Source organism: Syngnathus leptorhynchus, chromosome 9 (assembly GCF_054491065.1).
Source record: "Syngnathus leptorhynchus isolate UIUO chromosome 9, UIUO_Slep, whole genome shotgun sequence".
In the NCBI taxonomy this organism is placed as follows: domain Eukaryota; kingdom Metazoa; phylum Chordata; class Actinopteri; order Syngnathiformes; family Syngnathidae; genus Syngnathus; species Syngnathus leptorhynchus.
The window spans coordinates 9,259,360-9,273,114 of record NC_141203.1 but is presented as its reverse complement, the minus strand read 5'-3'; the positions used below and the strand labels follow the sequence as shown (position 1 = coordinate 9,273,114).

Sequence of the window (13,755 nt, the reverse complement as noted above, 5' to 3'; positions counted from 1 at the left end):
TGCTATATAATATAATATCATTAGAATAATATTGCAATATCCAATAATTGATACTTTTGGGCTGCAATAATCTTGGTGCAGATAAACACAAAATTAATAGAATTAGTGTGACCTAAAACAGACTTCTCCTGAGAAACGATTCAAAATGCATTTCTTATTTTACTTTTATTTTAATCCCGTTTCTTATTGCACTCCAATCCGTATTTCTCTCCGGGTTTTACACCTCGATCTACGTCACCATTTGTATGCGGAAGTAGACATCCCAAGAGTCGCATCACCGTCTATTTGTCACTGTTTTGGTGCAGAATCAAATAACTTGCTGATCAAAATGCTGAAAGCTGTTATTTTAATAGGAGGGCCTCAGAAAGGTGAGAATATTGCGCCTTGTCTTGTGCACACTTTACTTTTTCTTTTGCAGGCATTTAAATCGCTAGTCCTAATCCTCAATGCTACGTTAGTAAGGTTAGATTTAGCTGACGTGGCGCAACGATAACATGTCAAATCTGTGTAATGTGTTCTTTTGCAGGCACAAGATTTAGGCCACTGTCATTTGAAGTCCCCAAACCTTTATTCCCAGTAGCTGGTGTGCCCATGCTGCAACATCACATCGAAGCATGCGCCAAGGTGACAGCAGTTTTTTTGCAGCAATCAAACTGTTAAAAGTCTTGTCAGTATTCATCAATTTATTTTTGTCCCCCCCCCCCCCCAAAGTTACCAAATATGAAAGAGATCCTGCTCATCGGCTTTTACCAACCTAATGAAGAGCTGACCAGATTTCTTTTGACTGCACAACAGGAGTTCAAAATTTCCATCAGGTAAACAGGAATTCAAATCACACCGTTGATTTAGCACTTTATAGGATGAGTTTAAAAACTCCAAAAACAACAGGTAAACTATTTTAAATGGAGACAAATGTCCTGGAGAATTCAAATGTCTGTCACTCCCGTTATGATGCCAATGGCGTTTATCAAGAATGTCAAACAAGATCTCAAATAAGGAAGCACAATGGATTAGCAGCCTTAACCTCACCCTGCAGCTACACATCCCTTGCATACTAACCACAGCTCAGCTTTTCTTGCACACCGCAGGTATTTGCAAGAATATGCAGCCCTGGGTACAGGAGGTGGCATCTATCACTTCAGAGATCAAATCATCGCTGGTGGCCCTGAGGCTTTCTTTGTCCTTAATGCTGATGTGTGCGCTGCCTTTCCTCTGACAGAGATGCTCAGCTTCCAGAAAGAACACGGAGAACCAAACAGCTTTGTTATACTCGGAACAACAGTGAGTGGCACTTGTCTTGTTCTAGAATATTTTTTTGTCCTCACTGTCATGTCATATTGTAGTGCTTTAAATCTTGTGATATTATTCCAAATGATTTCACTATATTCCCTTTCACAGGCAAACAGAAAACAATCCCTGAATTATGGCTGTATAGTTGAAAATGAAGAAACAAATGAGGTAGATAACCTCCCTGATTCATTTCCATACATACTCATCCCCTCCTAACCATAACGCTCTTTCTGTATGATCATTAGGTGTTGCATTATGTGGAAAAGCCCAGCACATTTGTGAGCGACATCATCAACTGTGGTATCTACCTTTTTAATCCTGAAATCTTCCAGCATATTGGAGCGGTCTTCCAGAAAAATCAACAAGATATGCTGCTGTGAGTTGGGGAACCCGCCTGGCAGGGATCTGTGTGTGTCTTCTTTTTTTTTTTGGGGTGATTTTGGTTGTCTTCATTTGTCTTTCTTTCCCCTTCCTTCCCTCATTATGATTTGTGTTTGTCCACACAATCATCAGTTTTCCATATGATGGGTAAGTTGGTACATGTCAACTGCACGGCGTGGTTTTAGAGCACTCATAGTTTGGTGTGTGTTACTTAGCAACAATGGCTGAGTTTGCATAGTTGGCTTTGTGATTGATGCCATGCTCTACTTTCTCTCTCTTTTTTTTTTTTTTTAAGAAATAGAGTTTAAGTGAGATACTGTTGCAATGCTATAACAAGAACAGGCATAATTAAAATGTTTCACTACCTTATTTTTTAGGGCTCTTAAAAGTTGGGTTCACCAGATTAGAAATCTTGATTTTTTTTTTTTTCTTTTTTTCCCAAGAAAATTTGTGAGGAAAAAAAAATCACTCCTAAGACACCAATCAACACAAAGAAAATCGCTCAGGTTTATGTTGGAGAGACACCCGCAAATTGGGACTTGCTCACTTTGATTAAAAGGAGTCATAAATCTTAGCTGAAAAAAATTAGCTGGTTGATTGTCACGCTTTCTCTTTTTATGTTTCTTTTTCCGCACTTTGTACTACTGCACTGTGAAGTTGGCAAATATTTGCGTGAGGACATTCTGCACGTGGTCAAACTATTGGTTCTTCAACTTGATAAAGTAAACATTTGTTCTGGATGTGACGTAGAGAAGAAAACACCTTTTCTAAATCATCTTTAACAAATAGTCATAATCAAATCTGTACTCTGGCCATACAACTGGGGAGAAAAAAATATATCAACTATTTTTTTGGCAGGTTTACACTTTATAATTTTTGTTTCGTGTGCTTAAATATTGTGCCGCAAGGTCTTAAAAGAGAAAACTCCAGCCATACTGCATACTTAACCAAGAATCCACCTAAATCCAAATTAGTACTGAATCAGCATATTTTCTGATCCTGGAACTTGGAAAGAAATGAAAGTGGATTCAGGGCAAAATCTCACAGGGCTGACTTTGCCTCGAACCATACCTCCCCCTTTTGGCAAATCTCCCATTATGGGTGGAATCCTTAAACATGTTCTTTTCATCAATATTTAACGTTCTGTTTCATCTCTTGGCTCTCACAATTCACTTTTAGAGAGATCCTGATTAGTATGGAGAGCCATCCACTTAAGGTTTTGATCAAATGTTGGATCGGCTTTGGTTTGAACCCCCGAGCTGACAAGTGATGCGTTTTAACTCAAAGTCGTGCTCGCGTTTGCTTCTGAGTGCTGCTTTGGAGAACGTTTGATGAATTTTCGTCTGGATTTTCAGCTTATCATCTGAGTGGCTCGTCACATACAGAGCGAAGAGCTCTATTAAACAGATTATGCCACGGCACAATTTTTGAACAGTTTCGTTTTTTTTTTTAAAACGAGTCGACTTTTCAGCCATCAGTACGTTTTATTGGTTTAATCCAAAATCAGGTCTTGACCAGAAACAATTATGTCAGCACGCAAAAACATTTATATTGATAAAGTTTTTATGTCTGGCAGTGAGGAAACAAACAACGGCTGGCACAGAGCAGAAGCTATCAGGTTGGAGCAGGACATTTTCACCGCCCTCGCCGGACAGGGCAAACTCTATGTTTATAAAACACTTCGATTCTGGAGCCAGATAAAATCGGCAGGGTGAGTGAAAGACGTGAACGTCATCTTCATCCAGTCTAGCTGATAAAATGTGTTTCGTATGATTCAGATTTTATTTTTTTCCTCCACAGGTCTGCAATTTATGCCAGTCGATTGTACCTCGACCAGTATCATAAAACTCATCCGGAAAGGCTGGCCTCCAATAAAGTTGGAGGCCCGAAAATAAGCGGTACGACCGATCATTTTGTAGTCTTATTGTCTTTCAACACGGCGGCGACCCAACCGCTTTAAAATGTCCTCTTTTGTTCTCTAGGTGATGTTTATATTCATCCCACCGCCAACATTGACCCCACAGCTGTGGTAAGCATCATTCAACATTGGTTTTATTCTGTGAAAGCACAAGAGAGATCGAAAACAATTTGTCATCGTGCAGTTGGGTCCTAATGTCACCATCGGTACCGGCGTTACCATTGGCGCTGGGGTCAGAGTTCGAGAATCCATTATCCTCCACGGTGCGACTCTACAGGTAAGCCAAAACACGACGCAAATGACAAATCTCTTCAGACAGCTCCGTGTAATTGACATTTTTGCTTTAAAATGTGGTCTGCGTGTGAAACATTTCAGATGTGTGACTTGGACTTGGACTGGTTTCTCTGCCAGTGAAAGTACTAAAACCAAAGACGTGTTTTTAGATGGCTTCTATTTGTTTTGCTTGCAAAATGGTTTAGCATTCATTGATTTCTGTTTGTATCGATATTTTCTCCTCCAGGACCATTGCTGCGTCCTCCACAGCGTTGTAGGATGGGATAGCACGATTGGAAAATGGGCACGGGTGGAAGGAACTCCCAGTGACCCCAACCCCAACGACCCCTACGCAAAAATTGACAGCGAGACCCTCTTCAGAGAAGGAAAACTCACACCGTCCATCACTATCCTCGGTAACATTTCCTTATATGTCATTTGGGTCACGCATTGTTTCACTTGTCGTGATAGTTGCCACATGAATTTTTTTATACCTCACCCGCAGGTTGTAATGTGTCCATTCCCAGAGAGGTGATAATCCTCAACGCGATTGTCCTGCCGCACAAAGACCTCAACCGCAGCTTCAAAAACCAAATTATTCTCTAGCTTCCTCTTTCCGCCCTCACGTTATTTCCTCACCGGTGGGGAACGCGACGAACACACCGCTCTTGAGTTACTGTTTATAAGATGTCAGGAGGGAAGATATGGGACATTCATTAGGCTGTTTTGAAAGATAGATTTTTATGTGTTTGTCCTCAAGGTTTCACGCATCGTCAAAGAAAGAGCAATCACACTTGTTGATTCACCTTGAAAAGTGCTGTCGGGGGAGGAGGAGGAGGAGGGGGGGGGCAAAGTTATTAACTTTACCAAACTGTTAATTTACCGCCAGAGCAAGAGTAATATATTAGCTGGATGTTAATATGATGTAAAAAGAGGTTTATGGACGAGCATATTATGTTTCTCCCGCAAGGACAAATGCAAGAACAGTAATTGTAAGTAAATAAAAATGACGAACTAGTGAGTGTTGGGAGAAAATTAGAAGAGAGCTTTTGCGTGGCGCTTTGATTAAAACCTTTTAGTGTATTAAGTGTCAGTAAAAACTGACTAGCAGCAAAATAAATTAGAGACTTGATAATGAAATTGCAATCAAGTAGTTTATTTTTTTTTATGTGCGCATAGCAGGGGGCCCAGACTCCTCTCATAAAATCAACAGCGCATCTGAGCATTTGCAATCACTGGAGGAACTCTGCATCCATCGGCGAATACGTCAGATTAACATTTACTTAATAAGCACTTGAAACCATCATGATCCCTTCAGCACTTTAGTTTCAATTATTGCGGCATTTGGGAGACGTGAAAATTGGGATAGTGGAGCCGGAGTTAGTTTTACTTGCAATTGACTTGCTTTAGTGCATCGGAAAGGGATTCTGTAAAATAGCATCACCATATTAAACTGATACAAGTTGTACAACAATTGTTTCCTTTGAGTTTGTATGTCATGTGACCTACACATTCACTTTTAGTACCACACAAATGTCACTCATATTATTTTTCACTTGGTGCAAATGAAGTTGACCCACTTTTGATGTCCTCTTTTTTTTTTTTGTATGTTGTTTCCCCACCACTAAATTAGTTTTTCTTCTTGGCAATGGAAATACTCGCAGTAATTTCAAGGAAGGACAACCTGCCAAAGACAATCATGTCAGTAAAATAATACGGACGTGGTGCATTTTAGAGCCTCGCAGGTGGAAATGTCTCTAAAGTGACCTTATGTGCTTTTTGTAGCATCTTTCACTTTTCCATAGCAGTTGTTCTCATTAGGGTCATGAGAAGGGTCCCTATCCCAGTCGACTTTGGGCAAGTATTTAATAGTTTCAACTTTAAATTTACCTCAAATATTTAATCCAAAAATGCCAACAAGTTAGTCACCTGCTTTGACACAAATTCATTGTTATACCCGCTAAGGTGTTGTTCCCTTGAATTGAAAGGCAAAAAAAAAAAAATCACTGTTTTGTTTTCTCGTTCAGGCGCTAATGTTGTTTTTCGTCTTGACAATGGAAATGCTCACAGTAATTTCAGGAAAGGGTAACCTGTCAAACACAATCATGTCAGTAAAATAGTCGAGAAGCATCACACTTAAGAACCTTGCAGATGTAAGTGTCTACATGGGGAATTGGCGAGGGCTCGATTTCCTTTTAAGATCCATTTATTGTGTAACTCGTCAGCGCGTATTCATATAATATCGATTAATAATCGACTATTATGCCAAAAACACACCGACCTCTCGGGATGTGTCGGCTATAAAGGTAACGATAGTTAGACTCAAAAGTAGTCTGTATAATTCTCACATCTGTAGCCCATGCGATTATGTTTGCATATCAAACGCTTCACACGGCAGATAAAAATCAAATACCTGCTGGATTTATTTGAAAAGTCCACTTTTGCAATCCATAAACAACTTCTCTCAAATAAGCACAAGCACTTCTCCCCCTCAGGCAACTCGGTAAAGGAGATGGAAAGTTGTCAGAACAAGACCCGCGGGAAGATCAGCATAATCATGTTTATTTTCTACTGTACTCCCTTCAAAAAGAAAGAGAATGTGCAAAACTGTTTACCACTGGGAAACATCTAACGTTGAGATTAACAAAGGCGGCAAATTAATAGTGGATTAGTCATTATTGTTTTTCTTATCGCCTGATTAGAGCATAATCGCCAATGCAGTTTGCAACAAGCACATCTGTTCAGTGATAAGAATAATTGGCTACGATCCCGGCGGAAAATCAAGTAAAAAAAAAAAACTGCTTCGGTCTCAGTGGACCTTGTTTCTTTCCCAGCTGTGCTTTTTTTGGAGCGTGTATCGGTCTGGCACGAGAGGCCAGGACTACGGGCGAAGGATGGTCCGGGGAGGTTTCCACCTGAGAAGACAGGTGGAGGGTCCGCATGAGCGTAAAGTGAGAGGAAGATGCCTAACAGAAGCCTAAAGGGCTGACAAATGAGCTGTCAAATAGGAACTGACATCCCTGACTCACATGGTGAGGAAAAATAGCATCGGGATGTCGGGGCATCGGCGGTGAATGCTAATGTTTTGCTAAACTGCACCGTGAAACATTCAAGTGTGCCAACTCCCTCGTTCCCCTAACAGGTGTGAAGCAGGTGGTTTTGTGGTTCCAAAAACGTTGCCGTTGTGACTTCTGACTTTGACAAATTCAATGCGTGAAGGTCCCCCCAAGAGACTGGCGCGACAAAGATGAATTAGCCGGAAAACCACGGTGGCACGTTATCACGATTGTTGTGTTGTTATCGGCGCTTGGGCTCACACATTCTAATGAAATTCAACATGGAAGCTGAATCAAAGCTTTTGCCTTGAGCTCATTTTTGATTGACAGCTATATTTTGTGTTATGTTTGGAAATGTGAGGTTAAAAATACTCTTTGAGGTGATGCAGTGTTGTTTTCCGTCCCTCTAGTGAAAATAAACGTATAAAAGTGACACTCCAAGTTACAAATTTATAATTGTGATTCACAAAATTCTGTATAGACTCAACGCCCAAGTGCGTCATTGGGAGACATTTTAGCCACACCCACAAAATCGTGGAAAGATAAAATGATACAAAACATAAAAAATATTATATAGTTCTCAGTCTTTGCACAAAATTCCAGCAGTTATCTTGAAACACGTTAGGTGTAAATCTGATTTCACTTTACAGGGTCAAATGGGTGTGAATCGTTTTCTGCAAAACAAAATATTTTTTAAGGATAAATAGCAGTTTTGTGCTATTCATTGCAAGCTGAATTGAACATGTGCCTTTCACTTTGTGGAAGACGGAGAAGCTAAGCCCGTAGTCCAAATCATCACAGTGAAAACAGATTTAGTTCCACTTCCCAGCAGAGTGAATTTTCATCACAATTTTTGGCCGCTTTATCCCGTGTCTCTCTTCGGTTGGTGCTTCGAACAAGGGATTTACCACAAGCAAAAAAAAAAACAAAAAAAAATCAGAGAACCCATTTCAAGTGGACTGGTGCAAGGGCCTGAACACTCTTGCCAAAGCCTGTTTTGAAAAAGCGCTGTGAGCCATATTGTAGACAAAGAAAATTATGGGGAATTATTAATACTGTACACGTTACTACTGCCAAAAATATTCTGAACAATAACATATAAAATCAATATATTTGAAAGCTAAGTAGCTGAAAATGATCTATAGATAAGTGCATATGAACATATATGTCCAGTCCATTGAGGATCTGATTTGTTTTATTTCAGGAGCAATAAAACAACAACAGAAAACACTCAAATGAAACTTGTAAGACCGTTTTTTTTCCACCCCTCTCCTCAGTCACTCAGGGTTTGAAGAGTGTTTCCGTAACTTCATGTTCATGTTTCAAGCAGAAAGGCCAGTGAAGCCAACCGGAAAGCTTCTCACTTCCCCACCGGAGGGCGGTCCGTGGTCCGAGAGGAACCTATTGCAATATTAATTTGACATGCACAAATGCATCAGTCAAAATCAATATTGGTTAGTCAACAGAGACAATGTGCATCGTAGTTGACAATGCTTACCCATCTCAGTGTAGTAGCGTACTCGACAATCAGAATTGTTGATGTTGGAGCATAGCAATGTGTCAAGAGGGAAGATTCTGCTGTCGCCAGAGGTTTGGCATTTTGATCGACCTTTCCGCTGTTCATAAAGTAGATGTCTCTTGAAATATACACTTGTGTTCAAAAGTTTAGGGTCACTTTGAAATGGTAATCTTTTTCTTATAGAATATCAGTTTTGATTTGGTTTTGTCTAACCACATTATCTAGCCTGACTCATTTAATGTGTTTGGGTATCTTTTGTTACTGATAAATGCTAGAACAGACCTTATAAAACAAAATCCCGTTTTAGCTCACTGCATACTTTTTGGATGATACTGAAAATGAAATGCTCCCAAGAGAAATGGAACATATTAAAAAGTAATGGAGTAAAGGTGACGACTGACTAATCACTAAAAATTCAATTAAATATTTAAGTGCAAGAACAGGTGAGATCAGCTGTAATTTTATTCTTATTGATGGAAGTCTTTATTTTTAATGTTGTTTATATCCAATAGAGGGCACTGTGGCTATTCTTTGAGTCCGGTCATGTTGTGACCTGCTTTGGACTACAGCACAGGCTATCTAAAAAAAAAAGTACCAAAAATATATTTGCAGCACAGCATCAGATTTCTATTACCACTATAAGTGTCGAAAAACTACACATTTATACGACATCTGTGTTTCTTATTCAACAACTTTGTGGACATTTTTACCACTCCTAGAACACATTCTTTTTAATGTCAGATTATTATTTTTTTGTCATGGAAAGAGCATTTTCAGTTATGTTTTTATCCGGCACTTGCTTTAGCTGGAGTGTATAATTGTCGCTGTCTGATTGCAGATCACAGCTCTTTTCAGGAAAAACGTTTTGACAGTGAAGTATTTTGTAAAGACACACAACACTATCATTAAACAGCTTCACTGCCAGCAATTTACCTTTCAGAGCTTTTGTGAATGTTATTTTTTATTTTTTTTAAACATTGGCTACGGTACAGAGACCAAAATTCACATAAATGGCCACAACGTGGACGTGAACAATAATTATATTTCCATCATGCAAACGATAATAGTTTTCTACTATGTTGTTGGTTGAGATCAGAGGGATAAGCTATCAGTTAATGTCAGATATGCTCAAATATTCTTTGAAATGCTAAGAAGAAGATTCCAAACTTAAAATTACAGAGAGTCTTGGATACAATTGCAAAGATAAATTTGAAGACATAAACAACTACGATCCAGTGTCAATTGTGTGCGAAGAAAAGTACAAATAAAACCGAGACGTTTTCACGACCCGTAGTAGTTGACAGCACTAATTTTGAAGCTAGATACTGTGAGCATAAAAGAATTCATTTGCCATTCCGGTAATCAAATAATCCTCCATTTTTACATTTATGTACGTTTACTGCCCGTACTACAGCAACAAATGACCGATATCCAACGTAAGATAATTATACACTTTGTAAATTGTGACGTGAAAGGGAACAACAGTCAATCAGAACCTCACAATGTTTCCGGACACAAATAGAATTTTTTTTTGTGTTTGTGTACTGAGTCCTCTCAGAAAAGAATCAAATGGTTATGAGGAATCTGGTCAGAAACAAACTCTATTCTTGTATTGTTCTTATCGCCATTGTTTTCTTCACCTTCTAAGTTGTCGCAGTTGTTTATTGTTTTCTTTGGTGGACGGATCTCCAGAGATTCAGAGAGACGTAATTTCTTCTTTGTTTACCAGACAGTGCTGCTCATTGTATTTCGTGTCTCAGGTGTTCCTTCAGCCCCGCGGCCATCTTCACCCTCCCTTGCTCACAATTCTTGTCATTCTCCAGACATGTTCTTCCTTTCGTGCTAGTGTGGCCCCCCTCTTAGTTATGCCCCCAGGCCGTCTGCCTCGGGTCCCCCCCACTTCATGACGCCAAAGTACCCGGGCTATTCGCATGAGGTGCTCTGCTGTAGCGCTCAGCTGCCAACGGGCCTTCTTGACTGGGGGCTCCTTCACAAATACTCTCCAGCTGTCTTACACCCTATACTCATGTCATCTGTCGCAACTGCAACTCATCACTCCTGCTTCTTGCTGTTTATTAATTTGGTTGAGCCAACAAGACGGATGTCTTTATGTCGTATATACAGTATTTTTCGTTTGTAACGATTATAATTTATAACAGGAGGATTTCCTCCAACAATTACCTGAACGTGCATGTCAGAAACACTCCGATATCACATTTTTCATTAATGATGCTGTGCTTCCACCTCTTTCCACCACATTTAATTCATTTGGCTCAAAATGACTGTGCAAACTGCTGCTGTTGTTATTTTTACACTTCACTACAGGTGACTCAATTGTTGTTTCACCTGGAGGCATTAATGAAGCCTGGGATTCCCCTCTAGTTATTTACAACAGGAAAAGTCCTTGAGATAAAATACCTGCAGCTAACTGCTAATTGTAACATTTGGATCTCATCTTTGTCTTAAAATATAAAAGTACAAAGTCACAAGCACAGCTATGATGTCAATTAATATATTCCGGCAGGGTGACATCTAATTTCCCTTTTGTCAGCATCACATCATGTATTCTTCGGTTGTGCTGACTCATGGTTTTCTTGCATGTCATTTGCATGGTCTTACAGTACCGTCATTGGTATAATAAAGAATAAACACCTTTCAAGAGACCTAAGGACACTTGCACATGATCTTGATCATTTCTAATCTCTTGCTTTGGAGTTGCTGTCATTAGTGTATCAAACTCTTCTTAAAAAATAAAAATCTGAAAATATGAGAAATTTGGCCAGTACTTTCCTGAATGCTGCAAGCCCTTGAAACATTGATCTGTGTGTGCAACACTATTATGAGGGTAGTGAAGTATAAGCGGTTGAGGCGAAAGTGCGGCGCACCACAATGCTCTGGGAACCATTACTGGCTTCAGTGATGCAAGAAATAGATTCAATTTAGAACATTATACCACTGAATAGTTCATTAGCTGGGTTTTAATTTCACTAAAAACAAAGTGGTTGCCGAGCGACAAGTAGCCGAAGAAGTGGAATATAAAAAAAAAAAGACACGTGAACTGCAAAGATAATTACTACTGAGCTTGAGCTGGAGGCTGTCCGAAATGGTGTTTGTAGTTCTTCGGATATCATACCACTGAATATTTGATTAGGTGGGTTTTGATTTACCCCAAAACACAAAGTGGTTGCTGAGCAACGAGTAAGCTGATAAGAGTAGAAAATTCTGTCTGAAATGAACGTTGGTCATCAAAGATGTTTCAAAATTGATGGGACCATGTCGATCAAGCAGGAATTGTGAGAATACCAATACCTGGTATCGGTACCAGCCTTATTTCAAGGTATCGGTACTCACGACCATTTTACAGTCAGGAAGTAAAATTGCCATTACGAGAACTGTTTATCTGTAAATTGTGTTTGTTGAGGATTGTATGCATCAAAAGTAATCATGGTACTGGAACCTAGTATTGGCATTGGTAACTCCTCAGAATGGGTGAATGCGACAATTCGCAATTGCCGTGAGTCGTTCCCTTGCCGCCCTTGCTCCCTTGCGGTATTGTCTGGGTCCCACTTCCTTTCATCATATTCCATTTTTAACTATTTATCTGCTCTCCTTTCTCCTCCTGCCCAGACCTCCATCTGTTCTCCTACTGCAGCATTTCGTACTGCCAGTTTGGCAAAATATGAGCTTAGTCTTCTGGACAAACCTTGTGGATGGCTCCACTGCTCCTAGCCTGCTTTGGAACCAGTCTCAACTGAATCACCGCTTACATATTGCATTTGCCTACTCGGTATTTTTTTTATTTGATGAAGTAGGGGCTTCACAGACAATTTCACTCACACGAAACCCCTCTTGTTCCCCCACGAGGCCTCTTAAGGGGGCTATCGTTTAGATGCAGTGGATTTGAAACTTGCAAATTGAAATCATAACACAAACGTGTTAACAGGTCATTGATGTTGCCGAACATCCATTTTCTCATTGTTTGACCATTTAAGAAATCTTTCGGGGACACGTCTTTATGACTATGAACTCCCAAATCAATTTTTATGACCCAGATTGTGCAACCAATGCAATTACTTTTTGGCGATCCTTATTTGTTCGAACGAAACAAAGAAAGACTCTGCATCTATCACTGACATGAGTCTTGTCTTAGTAGAACAGAGTTGCACATTTAGCACCGACAGAAAAACTTGAGGAAATAATGTTTTCTTACTGTACTGTTGGGACGACCGTAAGCTATTGTTCAACACTGAATAATGAGACTTTCGTGGTGCGCATATTAACAACCCCTGAGATTTTGTCGGCGTCCTGCGAGGCAGTCACATCTTCTCGTTTGTTCAGTATGAATATTGGCAAAACGCAATTAACAAGAAATCAACAATAGAGTTAAGACATATGGCAGATAAAATATCCCAAGGTACTGCCCAAGCAAAAGTTTGTTTCAAATGGATACAATTATCTTTTGTTTTTATATCCTTAAACAGCGGGCCAAGTATTAGATGGGGAAACGATGAATTATATACATACAGTCATTGTCTTTGTCATGAGAGATTCTTTTGAATTTTTTTTAATTTCCATTCCTATTAATTAATGTAAAGACACGGATCATGTTAATAATTTCTCTCAATTATTGGGACGCAGTGAGATTCATGTGGTCCTACCCGGTTTAAAAAAATAAATAAATAAAAAATCTGCTTTTGCGTTTGAATTACTCAAGCGATTGTATATCAAATTTTTTATATTTGGTTCCTCGGGTAAACAAAGGTTGGTCTCTGGAAAATTGGATCATCTTAATCCTATGACTAAATAGCAGTACTTTAGACTACCTCCGCCTATTTTCTTGGAAGGCGAATGCAGGACTATGAAATAATATTAGCGCACACTCCTTTCAACCTTAAAAACAGCTGTTAATGTGTTACATGAAAAATGAATAATAGCTTTAAGCATTTTACTGACATTTGGAAAATATTAGCTTTTACTGGCGTGCTGTATATTAAAATGTCTTTTCTAGCATTTAAGGTGGATGGCAATAAACAGATGCATCATTTCATTATTATTTATAGTCATGGGCATATTAATTAGCTCTGTCTTCCAATTTTCAGGAAGTCAATATAAAAAACAAATATAATATTTGTGTTCTGCTCATTTAGAATAATAAGCAATCAACCCACATCTGCTTCTACAAGCTCAGAATAATTTTGGAGCATTGTTTGAGAACTCAAAATGAGCCAGATAAAAAAAAAAAAAAAATCATTATCGCTGTTAAATGAACAACTATTGTTGCCATGCGATTTTAATATCAACACAATGCAGCTGTAATA

General features: G+C 39.2%; 1 protein-coding gene across 1 annotated transcript; it reads left to right on the top strand.

Moving 5' to 3' along the window:
• The first annotated feature begins 228 nt into the window (after positions 1 to 228).
• On the top strand, positions 229 to 5,336 carry gmppaa (GDP-mannose pyrophosphorylase Aa). Its single transcript, XM_085921097.1, has 12 exons — positions 229 to 368; positions 527 to 624; positions 712 to 815; positions 1,089 to 1,281; positions 1,399 to 1,458; positions 1,536 to 1,666; positions 3,248 to 3,382; positions 3,472 to 3,569; positions 3,654 to 3,700; positions 3,774 to 3,866; positions 4,110 to 4,278; positions 4,368 to 5,336. The coding sequence occupies exons 1-12, from the start codon at positions 329 to 331 to the stop codon at positions 4,466 to 4,468; spliced, it is 1,269 nt and encodes a 422-aa protein (XP_085777223.1). The 5' UTR covers positions 229 to 328; the 3' UTR covers positions 4,469 to 5,336.
• Positions 5,337 to 13,755: the final 8,419 nt, after the last annotated feature.

Bases quoted from the DNA above. Each gene is read 5' to 3' on its own strand.
- gmppaa (XM_085921097.1), top strand. From the start codon at position 329: ATGCTGAAAGCTGTTATTTTAATAGGAGGGCCTCAGAAAG. The intron at 1,282-1,398 runs GTGAGTGGCACT...TCCCTTTCACAG, and splicing joins TTGTTATACTCGGAACAACA to GCAAACAGAAAACAATCCCT. The intron at 4,279-4,367 runs GTAACATTTCCT...CCTCACCCGCAG, and splicing joins ACCGTCCATCACTATCCTCG to GTTGTAATGTGTCCATTCCC.